The sequence below is a fragment of the Anguilla rostrata genome, chromosome 13, assembly GCF_018555375.3.
Source record: "Anguilla rostrata isolate EN2019 chromosome 13, ASM1855537v3, whole genome shotgun sequence".
Taxonomy (NCBI): Eukaryota; Metazoa; Chordata; class Actinopteri; order Anguilliformes; family Anguillidae; genus Anguilla; species Anguilla rostrata.
Window position 1 is genome coordinate 10,838,011 of NC_057945.1, and position 18,260 is coordinate 10,856,270.

Genomic DNA, 18,260 nt, shown 5'->3' on the forward strand with positions numbered 1-18,260 from the left:
GTCCCAAAATGGAACATTCTGTATGGGCCACTTTGCTACACAAAGAAACAGTCTCCTCCAAATCCACTCTGCCCCTCCCACCAGTTACGTGGAACTGTTGTTGGATCATGTTTTTCATTTTTAGTTTTTTTTTTTCAACGCTATACTTTCACCCTTTTGCCCATAAATTAAGTTGCGTGTGTGCGTTTGTCCTTGCTGCAGCGTACGTCACCAGGTAATTTTGCAGTTATTACTTGGATCAAGTCTCACTTGTCATCAGCTCTGGGAGTTGCAGTATCAGACATTGCGGGAAGACAAAGTTGAAGCAGAATTAGCTTGAATTGCTCAGTCACAGGTCTTTCATTAAGGCATGGCTCATATGCTTCTACTGGGCATTCTGCAAATGCAATGAGATTCATGTGCACCCTGACGTCTAAGCTGCGCTATTTCAGCTTATGGCCTGCTGTCACACAAGGAAAAGCCTCTTTTCTCTCTGCCAGCACTACCATAGCACTACCACCTTATCAATCTTATCATTACTAACCTTAACATGACCAATCTTATCATTACTAACCTTATGACTAACCTTATCATGACCAATCTTATCATTACTAACCTTATCATGACCAATCTTATCATGACTGAAATTGTCATGACCAATCTTATAATGACCAACCTTATCATGATTAATTTTACCACGGCATTATGACATAATGCCTTTCCCACATAAGAACAGTGGGTACCATGCAACACGTAAAGATGGGGTTCTCAATTTCTTTTTAGGAATACATCAGGAGATTGCTTTGCTGTGTTAAACCTCTTGTGAGTGGACAAAAATTTCTCTGTCATTACCAAAGCAAAATTCATACACTTAAAAAAAAAATCAAGGGAGAAAAAACACATTAAAAATGCTTTACGTGTTTCATGACAAGATTTTGGAGGTCTGATGAGCTTCTTTTTACCCTCCATTTTCTTTTCCTGGCAGCTTCATTGTCCAAAGTGTGAGTTTTTGGACTGTATTCTCACAAAAACTCAATCTACTTTTCTAAATGTATGCAATCTGTAACATACTTGTTAGTAATCCAAAATATGTTTGCAGCTACTGACCTAACATTTATGAACACGTATGTACTGCTTATTATGAAGTTATGTTTCTTTGAGAAAGGATCCATTTGTTGATGGATATGTTGATTTTTCAAAAATCTTTGTGTCAGACAAATGCGGGACATTGTCAAGTGACTGTTGGTGTATACCTGCTGTATCTACAATTCACCCCAAAACAATATGGTTAATTGGCTTTAACATGATAACAGATGGCCCATTAATGTCGTAAATGCCCAATACACTTATTTGGAAGGCCTTTAGTTGGCATATTACTCTGGGTCTCCAGGTGCTCATTATTCCATGATCTCTGACAGGAGACACAACATCTAAATAAATTACACACGGAGCCCAGTTCTATAAAAAGCAGGTGTTTGCTCAAGCTAGATGCTCACTGCAAACATTCTCACAAGGTACGTAACTCCTCTGTCTTCATTTGAACATCAATGCACTCACAGTCACTGATTTCTTAATACTTGGAATGAGTAGTTAACTTTCAGATTTAGTGTATGTTTTAGATTGGACCAGACAGCTGAAAGATATTTTAAGTATTTTGATAAGTTGTTGATTTCCTGTCGGCTTTACAATGGCAGGTATAGGGTTAAGGGTTTTGTGGTCTAAAGCAAGAAAATATACTTAAAGTAATTCCAAAGCAGTTTGTACAGACATTTTATGTTTTCATACATATATACATATATATAAACTTTATTCTATAATGTATTGTGCCAACAATTATGTTCATTATAACTATTCTTGATTGCATCAGACTCAGTTGTATTAATCATACTTTTTCAAGAATAAGTTGCACTAGGCATGTGCCAATATTAAAATATAGTATCTTGATAATTATTGAAATAAGATGAAATTTTTGAAACATACTTCAATGATGCAATAAAATACCAATTTTCACATGTTTCTCAAATGTTTTCTTGTTGACAATGTTAACATTTTTGTACTGCAAATAACTAGTTTTAAGAAAATAACAATTCAGAGGTAAATATAGGCTTTTTTTCAACAAAGTAGCACGTAGGTTATTAAAGTAAATGTAAACATATAAACATTTTGGCCTTGTTTTAAACAACAAAATAGTAACTATACAGCTTATTCAGTGGTCAATCTTTTACTTTATCGTAATAGGCTATTGTCCCATCCCTAATATGTGCAACCTGTGCAGGCATAACAAGTACAAGTGCTGCTTTGGAGTGACATGACGTGTATTTCCTTGCATTAGACCACAAACCCCTGAATTCCCTATACCTGAGAAGTTATAATTGTAAAACTGGCAGAATGTCAGAATCATGTCAGATCTCTAAACATGTAAAGAAAAAAAGCAATTTGAATTGAATTTTATACTACAAATATCATTTGAATATGTAAATATACTTGAATTACAATTCACTTATCACTTTAGAGTATTGCTGCTATGTTATTTATCATGTTTTATTTCAGATTAACTGAATAATGTCATACTGAAACTCAAAGCCATGCCAAGGCCTTTTGAGGGACTGGTACTTGTTCTGTTTTTTATCTGTATGTCAACCTATGACTGCCTTCATTAAATATTATTTATCTTTCTCTCTTCAGGTTTTCCTCTATACATTGAGTCAGCTGGCATTCATTTTTGTCCAAATGAAACAAACACAAAGAATACATTAGATTTTGAAGAATGTTCTTTCCTTTTTATTGCTCATTTTCTTTATATTGTGTAATTTTATTTCACCCTTATTATTTTATAATATAGACACTTATCTGGTGTTTTACTTTTAGTCGTAAGGTTATTTGTGAAGATATGAACTCAACACTGGATCCTTTGACTGTGCATTTGTCCTCCCAAACTGCAGTCAGCTTCCCTAAAGACAGCTTCATTAATGCGCTGACCAAGAACATTGTGGCTATGCTGGTCTGGCTGGCACTGAGCATGCTCAATGGCAGCATGGTGAGAACCTTCACAAGGCACAGCTTCTTCTACGATGACCCGCGCTACATCATGTTCATCTTCATGGTGGTGAACGACGCCGTCCAGCTGACCCTGGTGACGGCGCTGTACGTGGTGAGCTACATCTTCTTCAAGATCCCCGCCTCGCTCTGCTGCCCCCTGGTGATGACGGCCGTGCTGACCACCCGCGCCACGCCGCTGATCTTGGCGGGCATGGCCGTGGAGCGCTACCTGGCCATCTGCTTCCCGCTGCACTACCAGCAGCTCTGCACCATCCCGCGCACCCTGCTGCTGGTGGCCGTCGTGCTCTTCCTCAGTGCCGCTGCGCCACTCACCGACCTCTTCATCACCCTCGCCAAGGAGCCCGTCGCCATCTTTCGCGGCGTCATCTTCTGCGACCAATACCAGCTCTTCAGGGACCGCGCCATCTACTACAAGAACTGCGGCTTCGACGCGGTCTACTTCTCCTTCGTCTTCCTCACGCTGCTCTTCACCTACTGCAAGATCATGCTGGCAGCGCGGGCAGCCTCCACGGACCTGGCGTCGGTGAGGAAGGCGCGGAACACCATCCTGCTGCACGGCATCCAGCTGCTGCTCTGCCTGCTGGCCTTCGTGGTGCCGTCCATGCAGGCCCCGCTCATCGCCCTCTTCCCCCAGTTCGGCGTGGAGATCCGCTACGTCAACTTCCTCCTGGTCTACATCATCCCGCGCTTCCTCAGCCCCATGATCTACGGCTTCCGGGACGAGAAGTTCCGCAAGCACTGGGCCAGGCAGATCGCCTGCCGGACCAACGTGGTGAGACCGGCCGTCAAGTTCACCCAAAGGTGAAGCAGGGCTTTCAGCTGAAGACGCTCGTCTGTGCAAAAGCATATTATCACTACTGCTCCAAAGCAGATGAGTTCTAATGAAATTTCGTGAGAAATAAACTATGCAAAAATGTCATGCCTTAATAAGAATGTTTGCCTAAAACGTTTAGAAATTTTAAATAAAGGACTCTTATCTTACCACAGAAAAAAAAACCCAGAAAGCAGTGGTTTAAAAAATATGAAGTTACAGTTTTCAATTTAGGAGAAAAGCTCACATAAATGTTTTGCAACCCAGGTCTAAGCTATGATGCTGTACAACTTATATTGTACTACCAAAACACAGTACATAACAAAAATGAAAACAAGTGTTAACTGACTATGTATATAATCAAATGCTTTTTGTGCAACGAGGCATTTTAAAATGTGATGTTTTATGGTTGTTTTCAAAATGTGACTGCAATCTATGTTTTATAACTAATTATAACTGCAACCTTTTGTGACCTTCTGAATTCAAAAGTATAGGTTGTCTTAGCGCATTAAAAAAAAAACTTTAAAAATCACTAAGGTTGTTAATGATACTGAAACAGATGAAAAAGAGAGTTCATATCACAGCACTACGTGCATCACTGCCTTGGCTGCAAGATAATTTTGAATTGATTCTAAGGTCATCTTACTTATCTTACTTAAAGATGCAGCACCAGCGTATAACCAAAAAATATAACAGCCAAATGAGTCCTCTGATTGTCCTCTGATAATACTGGTTTCAAACCAGTATTAAATAAATATTGGAACAATATCTTAAATGGGACATATGATTGAAATCACACATTTTAATGTCTTGCATGGGTTGTTGAATCGGGCAAATCTGAACAACGGGATTTTTCTACATAGAAGTGAGAACTGAGTCAATCAGTCACCTTTTACCTGCTAATTTACTATCCCCACCCCTCTGCAAGTGGGGACCGTCCAGGCCCACTCTTACATGTAAACAATGGAGCAACACTGACATCATGCCTGCGTAGGCTGCATGCATGCATTTATATTACCGAATAAGTACACTGCAGGAGAGCCAGGTCTGGGAGAAGGAATTGGGGCAAACTGGGGCCACGCCCACTGGTTAAGTGGGCACCTGCACATGGGCTGCACTAACCAATCAGGCAGAGGTTTATAAAGTGTGCTTCTTTTCTCAGTGCGTGGCTGAGACCTTTCCCTGCCAGAAAGACCACAAGAACACAGGCAAATAAATAAATAAAACTGCTGAGAAACAGTAGTTCGCTTTTGGTTTGTTTACTTTCTTATTATGTTTATTACTTTAACCAGGACCCCACGAGGGTGAACAGTGAAGTTTATTTTTTCTAACTGCCTTCTCGCATGCTGTGTCTGGATGAAAATAAATACTCCGGAGGAATCTGGGTTTACTGCGTCTCTCTGTGTCCATCAGTTCTGTCCCTACCAGGGGTGGGTCACAGTGTGCATTACGTTTGATTTGACTTTCAGTCCGAAGTACTTCTCAGGGTGCACACAACCTCCATTGCACACAAGGATAGAAATACCAGCAAAATTAAAAACAAAAATGATATTTATTTAATATCAAGTCTCTAGAAACATAACATTGCTGAACAATTTGCTTAGTAGTTCTTTGAAGAGAATTTTCTTGCTTTAAACCACAGACTCTGAAATGCCCAAATACCATCCATTATAAAGCCCATGGGTCATCAGGAACTTGACGCAAGTTTATAAAATATCCTTTACCACACACAAAACTATGAGCCAATCAAATACATAAAAGAAAGCTGAAAGAATATCAATAAACTCCCTAAAGTAAATTATCCCTTTGAGGTCAACAAACCATAAAATCATAAGCAGGACTGACAAGACTTTTAGAACGTTTTCAGAAGAAATATTGTTCAGTGTGAACTGTCAGGTTTTTAAACAGCTACTAATGATAGCTATAGTATCAGATATTCCATGTGTTATATTTTGAGTCCAGAGTTAATGACAGAACGGCTCAATTGTCTCAGAATTTGCTTTTATAGACAGTCATTTTGTAAACGTTCATCATTGTTTTGATGAGAACTGTGTAGCCCAGTAAAATTGCAAGAATGTTTTGCATCACATGAAACACAGATCCACTCTTCCTCCAAGGTTGACATTTCCCAGAGATACAAACTCCTACTTTTTTTTCCAGCAGCAGCTAAAGTTTTGAGCCTCTGCTACATGGCTACATCCAAATGTCAAAAATCTTGATTTTTTTTCTTCCCATTTTCATAACTGAATCATTTTTAAAAGTGGAACCCTAAGCCACGATTGACAGGAAATAATCACTAACCTGTGTAAGCAGCAGTGTGAGAACAGTGATAGTTACGAATGATGTGTACTTTTGCAACATTTAAATGTATAATGTGTACAGAATCATTTTACCACAATCATTCATCTTAAGAGTTTTGCTGCTGTGGATGTTTTAGCTTCTGATCAGCAGAATCATACCCCTGCCAACCGTGCAGCCTAATTAAGTTTGAAGTGAATCTCAAATGGCCCCACATTTTTAGTCTTCTTATCTTCCCTTCAGTTGATCAGAGCATTTCCCAATACAGCCATGTAGAAAAAACGAATAACATGACTACTCTATATAAACCAGACACACTGTCCCAACCTCTCACTACTGCGAGAAGTACTCTGAGGTAAGTTTCTCTGAATCTCAACTTTCATTCATCAGCGTGGCAAAAACTACCTGCTCAAAACATTTTTAAATTTGTAAAAATGTATGCGCTAATCTGCTTTTTTTAAACAGACTTTGAGGATAACGGTACAAGTGATATATAGTAATTAAAAAAATATATAATATAAGAAGTGTACAACTACATCCCAACGAAATACAGTGAGCTCGGTAATGTTTGAGACAAGGATATATAATTTTTCTTAATTTGGCTGTACTTCACAATTTTAGATTATAATCAAACAATTCATGCGTGGTTAAAGTGCAGACTCTCAGCTTTTATTAAAGGGCATTTTTATACATTTTGGTTTCGCCATGTAGAAATTGCAGCATGTTTTATTCATAGTTCTCCCATTTCAGGGCACCAAAATAGTTTCGGACAGGTGCTCCTGATTAGTCAGGTGTGCTCAGTTGCTTCCTTGGTGCAGGTGTATGTATCTGGTTTTAATTCTAGCCTTTTGATTGCCTTTGTGAAAATGAGGCCCAGAGTTGTTCCAATGAAATTCAAAGAAGCCATTATAAGCACTGAGAAATAAGAAAAAACAGACATAGGCCAGACCTTCTGTTTATCGAAATCAACAGTTTGGAACATCATTATGAAGAAAGAAAGCACTGGTGAGCTACGTAGGCTGCTAGGCTAAGGAAGACCTCTGCAGTCGATGACCAAAAATTTTCACCATAATGAAGAAAAATACATTACAATAATACAATACTCCATCTGTGAGTGGAGGTGGTCACACAGGTACTGGCTCACTTGTCTTCACTGGTGATGTAACTGGTGATAGCAGAGGCAGAATGAATATGAATAAAAAGTGCTGCAGTTTCTGCATGGTGATAAAAAAAGACTTCTCCATAAAAGCGGAAAATGTGAACTGCTTGATTGCATATCTAAAATTGTTGAGTAAAGAGTGAAATCAAGAAAAAAATGACTTTGTCCCAAAACGTTTTTCAGTGGACAGTTTTCATGGACAATATTTGGTGATTAATAATTGCATCTGTGATGTATTTATAATACATGCCTTTTCAGTTCAAGATTATGTATAAAGTTTGAATTAGAATGTATCAGTTTACTATAATTATATTTTTGAAATACCTCAACCATTTTCATCAGCACGCATTTAAAAAAATCTTAGTAATGAAAATAAATGTTTAAATATATTTTTTTGGAAAATGCTAACCACATACATTTGATAATATATGAAAGAACAGTCTAAAACTCACTTCAACAAAGAAAATTCAACTGCATTTGGAAGATATTCAATGGAAACTATTTTTATTGCATAATGTATAAAGTTTCATTCTAGCACTAGGGTTTTAGTTTTATGACACCTTAAACTATCTCAGATAAAAAAAATATATATAGTGTTATAAAAAGAACTGTAGGTGTCTGTTACGTGTATTGTTAGGCGTTGGTTTTTCCCCTAGTGTTAGTCCTTTCCATTCTTTCTATTTTATCTTTATTATGATGGTGACATGTTTGTTATCTGAATACTTTTTTTTTTTTTTAAGTTCCAACATTTATTTGTTTTGCAGGTGAATCTTCACAGACAAACGTGCCGATATGAACTCAACGTGGGACCGTATGGACTCGTTTCAAGAGGCTTTCATCAAGAACTTCATTCTGGTTTTTCTGGGCATAGCCATCAACTACGTCAATGGGACATTTGTGGCCATCTTCTTCACTAACCAGATATTCTACACTGAATCGAGGTATATACTCTACATTAACATGGTAATTAATGATATGATCATGCTATCATTAACAGTCGCTATACATGTGGCGACCTATATTTCGCCATTATTCAAAATGCCAGTCTGTTGCGTCGTAATTATAATAGGCTCTACCACCCACAAGAACACCCCCCTGAACCTGGCTGGCATGGCGATCGAGCGCTATATCGCCGTCTGCAACCCGCTGCGCCACGCCGAGGTCTGCACCATACGCAGAACCTACATCGCCCTGGCCATCACCTGGGGTGTGGCAGCCGTGCCTGCGTTGTCAGACCTCGTAATTACACTTGTGACGCAACCGTTTAGTTTTTTTTCCAAAGCTCTTCTGTGTTATTCCTTTAATGTATACAATACGCGACACCATGTGGATAGTGTTACACCAGTGCTAGTTATTTACCTTTCCTTCGTGTGGCTAACTCTGGTCTATACTTACTTCAGAGTCCTGTTCGCAGCGAAAGCCGCCAGTACAGATCCCATTTCAGCCCGAAGGGCTCGGAATACGATCCTGCTCCACGGGGCGCAGGTGATGCTGTGCATGCTCTCGTACATCGCCCCTTGGTGCGACATGTTTTTCCTGCAGTTATTTCCTCATCACAGAACGAAGATACTCTTCGCAACTTTTGTCATTTCGAATGTTTTACCGAGGCTCTTAAGTCCGCTGATCTATGGAATTAGAGACCAAAAGTTGTTTAAGTGCATGAAAGGATATTATTGTGCGGCGGAGAGACAATAATAAAATGCCATTGTAAAATATACGTTTCACAAATCTCTACACCAACTAGATAAAGGGAAAGCTATGTTATATACTAACAAGAGTATGCTCATTGTACACAGTCTTTGCGGAACTTAATACTCTCAGAAATTTGTTGTAGTGTTATACTGCCTACATACACATCTGCACGTGTCACTTATCCAACATTATGACAACTGAAATGGACTCCATCGAAAGAGGGTGCTTGAGAAGTTATATTAAGTGGATGTTTAAATTTAAATTCAAGAACATTTTTATAAATGAGGCTTCAGATCTAGGATTCCAGGTTTCCTTTCTCCATATTAATCTAATATAAAAAATTTAGCACTGCATTCTTAAATTGGAGAGAAGTTTTATCTTGAAATTAAGATACACGCTGTGTTCTCGACTACTTAACACTAGAGGACAGCATTCGCAAAGATAAAGGCACATAAACTGATCAACTTGTGAATGATTCGTTTAAAGAATGGTGAGTTCAAATCGGTAGATTGCATTCAAAGTGAAATTGAGTCAAAGAATGAAATATCCTCAAAATCGTGTGCTAAAAACAATAACAAATCAAAGATGAAAATTATAATGTCCTCAGTCTTTATTTCCTAACTAACTGAGTGAAAACATAACCATATTTATGTTCTGCATAGAAGGCTTACAGTATTTAGTGAGACATAGCAATCTAAGATATCAGGTGGCAAAAAAATATTAATGCCCTGAAGCATGAATGTGTTTCTCACACAGAGAGCCTAGCCCACACGTCTGCATATGTCATGATGTCACAGGCTTTGCAGATGGAATGAGCTCAAGTAGGTAATCGAACAGATACCGAAGTTGTATACTGCCACAGGCTGCTCAGTAGAACTGGTTTGCTCCATTGCCATGCATGCATTTCACTTCTACATGGGTTTCATCCATGCCTGGTATCACTCTCAATACCAATCACCATTGCTACAGCATTTCTGGATTATCCCAATGGACCGGTGTCTCCTTCGGTGGCACAATGCCTTTGAGTCAAAATCAAACTGCTTTGTATCAATGCTTTCGTATATCTACGATAATTTCATCAAATTCCCAAAGAAAAGTGATGCAGAAGTGGTACATGTTCAACCCCGTAACAACTATACAACACTGTTGTAGTCAGTCCAAAATGCAAATCTCCCATAGGTGTTCAACTGGGATCTAGTCACTGTGAAGGCCATAGCATATGATTCACATCATTTTTGTCCTCATCAAACCATTCAGTGATCCCTCGTGCCCTGTGGATGGAGACATTGTCATCCTGGTAGAGACCACTCCCATCAGGATATAAATGTTTCAGCATAGGATGAAGGTGATCACTCAGAATAACTTTGTATTGATATGCAGTGACCCTTCCCTAAGGGGACGAGTGGACCCAAACCATGCCAGGGAGATGCCCTCCACAGCATAACAGAGCCATCAGACCCCCACATTATAGGACCCCTGCATTCTGTTCCTTGGTGTAGGCCATTTAAATGAATGTGAACTTATTTTTACAAATGAATACATATTTGTGAATACAAATTTTCCTATTGCAGAAATACCTCATACTTTGTATATGGAAATCAAAAATAAGTTGACAATTTCCTGGGGTATTTATTTATTTATTTATTTATTTTGCAATAAGACATACTCAAATGTAAAATTGGCTTGTGAAGTTTTAAATCTGCATCTACGTTTCAAGACACGTGTACATTCCGGGACGTAAGTTAGTGAGTTTCTATTTTTTGAATTTTGAGACTTTTCTCTCGCAGTTCGTGTTCTCCGATTGAGTCACAAATAGCTATCGATCCACTCAAAAATAGCTGGCTGTCAGTTAAATGTAATTTAAACAGGCCGTTTTGAACAAAACGTTCTGTTTTGAGTATACTGGAGCCTACACAGTCAAAGGTTTTCAGAAGACTACTTAGTGAATCTGCGTTACAATATACGTCTGTCTGCGTTACATTCCACGTCTGTACTTGGAATGTCGCGTAGAGATAGAAAGTAAAAATTTAAAACGTTATTATTATTATTTTTTTTGCCATGAGAAGCAATTTATGGTCTAGTCCTATTTCAGAGCCCTATTTGTGTCTCGCTATTTATTTCCCTGCACTTTTTGAAACTGGTTTGTTCATTAAAATCCCTGAATTCTTCCATTTCAGACTTTTTTCACTGTTATTGTTTTGCAGAAATTATCTGATGCTGAAAATTGTATTTTAATGTATTGTTTACATTTTTAAACAGGCGTGGCATTCATTAAAATATGTTTGAAAAAGTATTTTGGACTGGGTGGTCTTTTCCTTATTCTTTCACTTGTATTTTAAATACATAAATATTATAAGCAGTGTTTGTTTTCTTTTTGGTCTATGTTTTCTAAAAATGGTGCAAATGAAGTATTGTGTAGTTACTAGTTTGGCTGTATTGTTCCGAAACTTGCAAACTAGTCTTAGAAAAGAAACATGAAAAAATCAATTGATTGCATCAGGATCGATATCCTGAATTGTCATATATACTTGGGGTTACATTTTCTGAATAAAATACACTTTAATATTCATAAAAAGTACATTTCGTAGGGTTTTTCGAAATGCATATTTTCTAAAATAATAATAATCTGATTATTGAAACCATATATATAGCGTGGACACCGCTGATTAGTTTGACATTGGCCTCAGTAAGTTATTGTACTTTTGTCCCAACAAGATTTTGAAAAAACTTTATTCTCCAAATTTTTACTTTATCATTAAAATGTCATTAAACTTTAATCTCAAAACTGCAACTTTGATCATACTTTGGATTTATTCATGACATTTCAAGTTTATTCTTAAAATCCACTAAATCATATTTTTTATTCTCATGGTCCTATTCCTCTTCCATACAATATGCTCCAATGTAAAATATAGGCAGCACATACACAATTAAAGGTATTACAGCATCCAGTCATACCCCAAATTCTGCCAAATATCATCAACCACCACAAAAATTCCACAACACCAGATTTACAAGAATTTAATAATTGAACTAATCATTGCATATAAACATAGTTCGAAGACCACACAACAAAGACTTGCAAAAGATGCAGAGCAAATAAATTATGTATGTATGTATCTTTATTTATTCTTGTGATGTCTCTCAGAAAACTCAAGTTAAATAAGATTATTATTCTCCAGAGGTTAATACTTAACCTGGATGTAATAATACATTATTTATGCAAAAGAGGATCAAGATACTACTGTTTCTTTATTCAGATAATGCCTCTGTGAGGCATAATACAAAAAGGGATGGTTTCAGTTTAATCATCTAATCCAGTCCCCTGTCCTTTTACTCAAATTACACATCATAAATCATTGTCAGTGAAAAATGATTGTGTTTAAGTACTGAGTTTTCAGCATGTCAAGTTATGAACAAGCACAGTGTGAAAATGCATATAATAAGTGAGGGACAGTTTTTTCATTTTGGAATAAAGGAAGTGAAACAGAAAACAGAGGAAGTGAGAATGTCTCTGGTTCAGATGATGAGAATATGCATTAAAACATGCTGATGAGAGCTGGGCAATTCAGCCAATCTACGCTCATCATTTGGCAACAGTCCAGAGATTATTCCCTACTGTGTAACTGCTTCCAGACATTAGTGCAGGATTTGCCTTTAATTCCCACCTAGAACCAATTTAGTTTCCCTCCTTTGTTATTTTTCCAAGAGCATCAATGTGTATATACAGACAGGTGACAAACTAAAGGAAATACCAAGACAAAGTGTCTTCGTAAGGTGTTGTGCCACCACAAGCCACCAGAACAGATTCAGTGTGCCTTGGGATAGATTTTACAAGTCTCTGGAACTCTACTGGGTGGATGGAACACTGTTCTTCCAAAAGATATTCACTTATTTGGTGTTTTGATAATGGTGATGGAAACCACTGCCTAACATACTGGTCCAAAATCTCCAATAGGTGTTCAATTGGGTTGAGATCTAGTGCCTGCGAAGGCCATAGCATATGATATACATCAGTTTCATACTCACCAAACCATTCATTACATTACATTACAGGCATTTGGCAGACGCTCTTATCCAGAGCGACGTACAACAAAGTGTATAACCAAAACCAGGAACAAGTGTGTCGAAAACCCTAGAGAGAAGTACCGTTCCAAGTGCAGGGAACAACCGCATAGTTCAACTTGGACCCTGTAGGTTAAACTGATTAACACTAACACAAACAAGAACAGCAACAAGGCAGTCTATGCAAAAATACAAGCAGTAGTTAAGACGAGTGCATTAACTAAGTCAACTACGAAACAGCTACCTAGTTACAACCCTAAGCTTACAGTCAATTTAGAGATTACAGGGAGGTAGGGAGGGATGGGGAGAGGTGCAGCCTGAAGGGGTGAGTCTTCAGTTGTTGCTTGAAGTGGGTCAGGGTCTCAGCAGTTCTGACCTCCACGGGCAGGTCATTCCACCATCGTGTGGCCAGAACAGACAGGAGACGTGATCGGGAAGCGCAGGTGCGAAGAGGGGGAGGTGCCAGGCATCCTGAGGTAGCGGAACGGTGGGGTTTGGCTAGCATGTAGGGTTTGAAGATCTTGTGGAGGTATGCTGGGGCTGATCCCTTGACTGCCTGGTATGCTAAGACCAATGTTTTATTCAGTGAGCCCTCGTGCCTTGTGGATGGGGGCATTGTCATCCTGGAAGAAACATGCCAGGAAACTGCCTCCCACAGCATAACAGAGCCACCGGACCCCCTCACTTTAGGGGTTGAATATTCAGGCCTGCACCGTTCTCTAGGTGTACACCACACATGCACTCGCCCACTTGGTGAGAACATGGTGAAGGATGACTCATCTAGACACATCACTTTTTTCCACATCTCTGTAGACCAGTGGCTATGGTTTTTCCACCACTGAAATCTCAAATGTGCATTCATATTTGTAATGAGGGGTTTCTGCACAACAACCCTACTACAATATCCCTCTCTATGTAGTTGTCGACAGACAGTTCTTGCTGACACAATCTGATCACATCCTGTGTTGACATTCTCAGTCACCTGAGGAAGAGTTGCTCTTCTGTTTTTCCTTACATATTTCACAAATGCATGAGCTTCACGTCATCAAATGTGTGCTTTCGCCCTCAATTTTGAACTCTATTTACTGATATCTTTCCCATAGATCTAAATGCAGATGTCACTTTAGTCTCTGTTCCTATTGAAACGCTAGCCAGCTGAGCAGTCTTTGTGACTGAAGCTCTTGCTATCCGTGCCCCAATAATGAACCCTCTTTCAAAGTCACTTAGATCTTTTCCTCTTGCCATCTTGATCCAAAATCGAGGTCAACTGGGCCTGCTCAGCATTTTTATACATGCCACAGAGCATGATAGGATGTTCATTGCTTAATTATATTATGCAGTACACCTGTATGAAAGCATCTGCATTCATTATATTTCTCAGCTTATTTATTTATGTTTTCCTTTAATTTGTCTCCCATCTGTATGTCAAGAACCTCCGCTATATTTAAATGAAGTGAATCAGAATACAGAAAATATATTCAGATTTTTTTTAGGTTAGATATTCAGGTTGTGAAGTGACCTGACATACAATTCTTGGGCAGGGTCCTTTGCCACAACCCACCTCTTTAATGCTTAATTGTGAGTAGTAAAGCAGTTGATTTATTAATGTCTTTGGTGTTACTTGGCCTTCCTGGGCAAGAGTGGACTACAGGTACCAAGACTGCTCAACAGGTACATTCTTCCAGACTACTGAAACTTACACACTGCAGTTATGCAGTAAGTCTTATATACCAGTCCTCCTCTGACTTAGATTGTCTTGGAACACCGGCTTGATTATGCTGGATGCGGAGAACCCACGCCCTGACTTAGGCAGGGGAGGATTTGCTCCTTCTTTTCAATCTGGTTCTTCACAAGGTGCCCTATTCTTGTTTTAAACTGATAATTATTTGTACTGCAAGGTGCATTTGCAGCCTGTTGCTGTTGTCTCTCCATATGAGGACCAAATAAGTGCCAGTGCCAGAAAGGCAGGGCATCATGAGACTGAAACATCTGATTAAATTGATCAAAGACATGCCCGAAACACCGGGTGTGTCCAAATCAATTGTTTGATACATTGTTAGAAAGAATGCCCAAGTGAGCTCAGAAACAGCAAACGACTCAACTCAGAAGACCTCTATGGAGTGGATGATCAAAGAATAAATTTTTTCTTTTTTTAAGAAGAAGAAAACACCTTTTTTGATTGTGGTGCCAGGAAGGGCATTGGAGTGCTGTCCACTAGGGGGCAGCACCGGCCCTACAGACAGGTATGGTCGCCGCTGTGATTCGGTGTAATCACATCAGCTGTGGCCTACAACCTAATTATGGGCTCTATTAGTGGCCTGGCTCCCAGGCCTAGAGGAGAGGTGTTTGGGCGCTGGGAGTGGGTGCATGCCAGTTGTGTGTGGTTTTGGTTTCGTTTTCCTTTTTCTTTGAAGTTTTGGTTGGCTGATTGGCCATTCTTTTTGTTCTTCAGCATGTCTATTGTTTTGGTGTTTTTTGGACAAATAAAAGGCGGTAAGCCAAAAAAAAAAAACTTTCTGTTGTTTTGTCCTGTCTGTCCACCACATGAGCAGTGGCCACCCCCAGCAGCCCTGCCACACAGTTTGTATAATATACCAAATAAATGTGCAAAGAAAAAAAAGAGAAGAAATAGTAATAAAGGTTCAGAATATGAAAATGCTTTAAATGTGATTTAAATGTCAGTTTCCAATTAGATAGTGCTGATAAAAGTGGAATGAAACACTTTTTTATTTATAGGTTAAGCCAAGCTTACCTCCCTGTCAGTGTACTATTTATAGATCTTATTTTTACATGTACTTTTAAGTTCTTATTATTTCAACTTCTGAGTTGATATCATTTCATGTTTTGACAGAAGCAAAACTGTATTTCTGAGACTTGGGGAAGAGGCGCAGGTTATTATTATCCAAATAACAAGGACAGGAATCATAAGCAGTGCAAAAACTAGGACCAGACAGATGCTTTACAATTTCCTTGAAAGTCATTTCTGTAAAGGACATGCCTCTTACTTGAAAACATACAAAAATATGTAAATTATCCATCATACTACAGAGATAAGCACATATTTTAGTCTTGGGAGCATCTGCTTTTACACTAATACGTGTCACTTGACAGGCTATTTAAAAATCATCTTCAAAAAGTATATTTAGTAGAGGCTTATTAGTAAGATATGTCATAGTCCTACAAAACCAACTTTAAGGACTTTTATATTTCTAACACAGAATCTCAGTCCAAATAAACTGTGTGTGCTTTCTCATCTGTAAAAATTAAATAAAGTAAGCCCATTATAGGTTTGTCTGCATTTTTGGCTGTGATGGTCAAATAGTGTGAGAGAATGCAGAAGTATTTACAGGAACTACGGTAATATTTACACGGTCCCTTGCAGAGAATCCAGTAAAATATCGATGAACCCTTAACGGTGAGAGCGGGTGACAAGAGTAAAGCTGAGCGCATATCAGAGGAGATGCTGCGCTCGCAGGGAAACGGATAAAGTACAGCAAAACACCGATGCACGTGCATGAAGTCTTATGGCTAGTTAAAATATTGAGCAGTTTACAATATTTGACATAAAAAGTGATAATCAGAAATAATGGAAATTACAGGATGAGTTTGCCAAAGTGTTTCCCAAGGGCTTGCCAATAGGAGAAGAAATGGGATAAAGTGATTTTTTGAGGAGCGACACAAGGAAAATATCAGCAGGTAGGATAATTCCCAGGTTGGTCGGATATGACGATAAATTAATTGTATTAATTGTTCGTATCAACACAGAACTAATTATTGAATATATGAACATTGTTAAATCATCTGTGACTGGTAACAACTTCAACAAATTACGCGCGGATTATACAAGTAACTAGTTTTATTATCGTTGCTCTAGTTATTGTAGGTTATTATGCTATTTCTCTTGAGCGCATAATCAGTAAAGAAAGTGATCTACGGGCAACAAATACACGTTTAAAATATAAATATAATTTACCACATTCAAGTCAATACCGATCACTGCTAGACTGAAAATGGCCATGTTGTGAATGTGAGCCGTATTTTTAGTTGAATATTTTCCAGTACAGCGGTTCTGAGTCCATTTCTTATAAATAATTGATAAACTTTATTTTCTGTCCTCCACGGCATACCCTATCCTAGTGGCTTCGCGCGCGTAGCTGCACTTGGTTACTTGGTCGAACGCTTCGACTGATTAAATTGTGAAGACAGGAAGGGCTTTTGGCTAATAATATCAACAGATATTAGAAGGTCGGTTGGGGCTTGGTGGTACTTCAAAAATATTTTAAAACTGTATCATCGGAATGATGAAGATAATGCAGTTCAGATGCTTTTACTCTTGGTAATTCATCATACGGCTCCGTACAATGTCTGAGCTGCCCAAACAGTGAGTCATAAATGACCCTGGAATGTAGGCCTTCTAAAGGTTTTACGAAATGTGAGCGTTTAATGTAATTTCTAGTGTCTAGTCAAGTCTCCTTTTACTTTCATGGTCAAGAAAATCCCATTAGTATTTGGTAAAGGGACACTCAACCCATTTCACAAGTTTCTCCTGTATCAGTCTGTTTGAAAGCTAAAACTCACTGCAAACAGCTCATGTTAGAAGTGGCAGAACAATAAAAAATTTCTCATTCTAAAATGCACCAAAGGTCTTTCTTGCATAAATATGCATGGTAAAGATGACAAATTGTTTTTTTCTATTTCTCTATTTTCTTTGCAAGATCAGGGAGTATCTCATTTAAAAGTATGGAGAAGAATGCAGTCACCATTGCTGCACATCTAGACAATGCGCAGTAAAATATTCAGTGTTAAATCTTAAAGGGTACTTTTAAATTTTATAGAGTACATGCAGAGCCTATTTGAATATAATCTCTGTTGGGGTGTTGGAAGCAACACGGGACGTTTTACTGTGTACAAAGCCACTGCATTCCTCCACATTACTCTACTTACAGTTGAGAACTTTCCGAGTTCATTGTCCCTGAAGCAAATGTAGCTTAGAAGTGGTGATTGAAGCACTTTAATTTATTCCAAAAGGAGGGAACACCTTCATACCTGTCATCTATTTTAAGGACCATCTGTTACCATAAATCAGTCTCCTATCGGTGTTTCATGTAGCAAACAAAGGATTAAAATGTCCCCCTGACTAGAGGTTTCTTCATTTGAAATATGGGACTTTTTGAAAGGATTGAAACCATGATTCAT

General features: G+C 38.5%; 2 protein-coding genes across 2 annotated transcripts; both read left to right on the forward strand.

Annotated features, from left to right (window-relative positions):
• The first annotated feature begins 2,594 nt into the window (after positions 1–2,594).
• Positions 2,595–5,137, forward strand: LOC135238137 (odorant receptor 131-2-like). Its single transcript, XM_064305839.1, has one exon. The coding sequence runs from the start codon at positions 2,870–2,872 to the stop codon at positions 3,842–3,844; it is 975 nt and encodes a 324-aa protein (XP_064161909.1). The 5' UTR covers positions 2,595–2,869; the 3' UTR covers positions 3,845–5,137.
• Positions 5,138–8,077: 2,940 nt separating this feature from the next.
• Positions 8,078–11,254, forward strand: LOC135237423 (odorant receptor 131-2-like). Its single transcript, XM_064304560.1, has one exon. The coding sequence runs from the start codon at positions 8,100–8,102 to the stop codon at positions 9,000–9,002; it is 903 nt and encodes a 300-aa protein (XP_064160630.1). The 5' UTR covers positions 8,078–8,099; the 3' UTR covers positions 9,003–11,254.
• Positions 11,255–18,260: the final 7,006 nt, after the last annotated feature.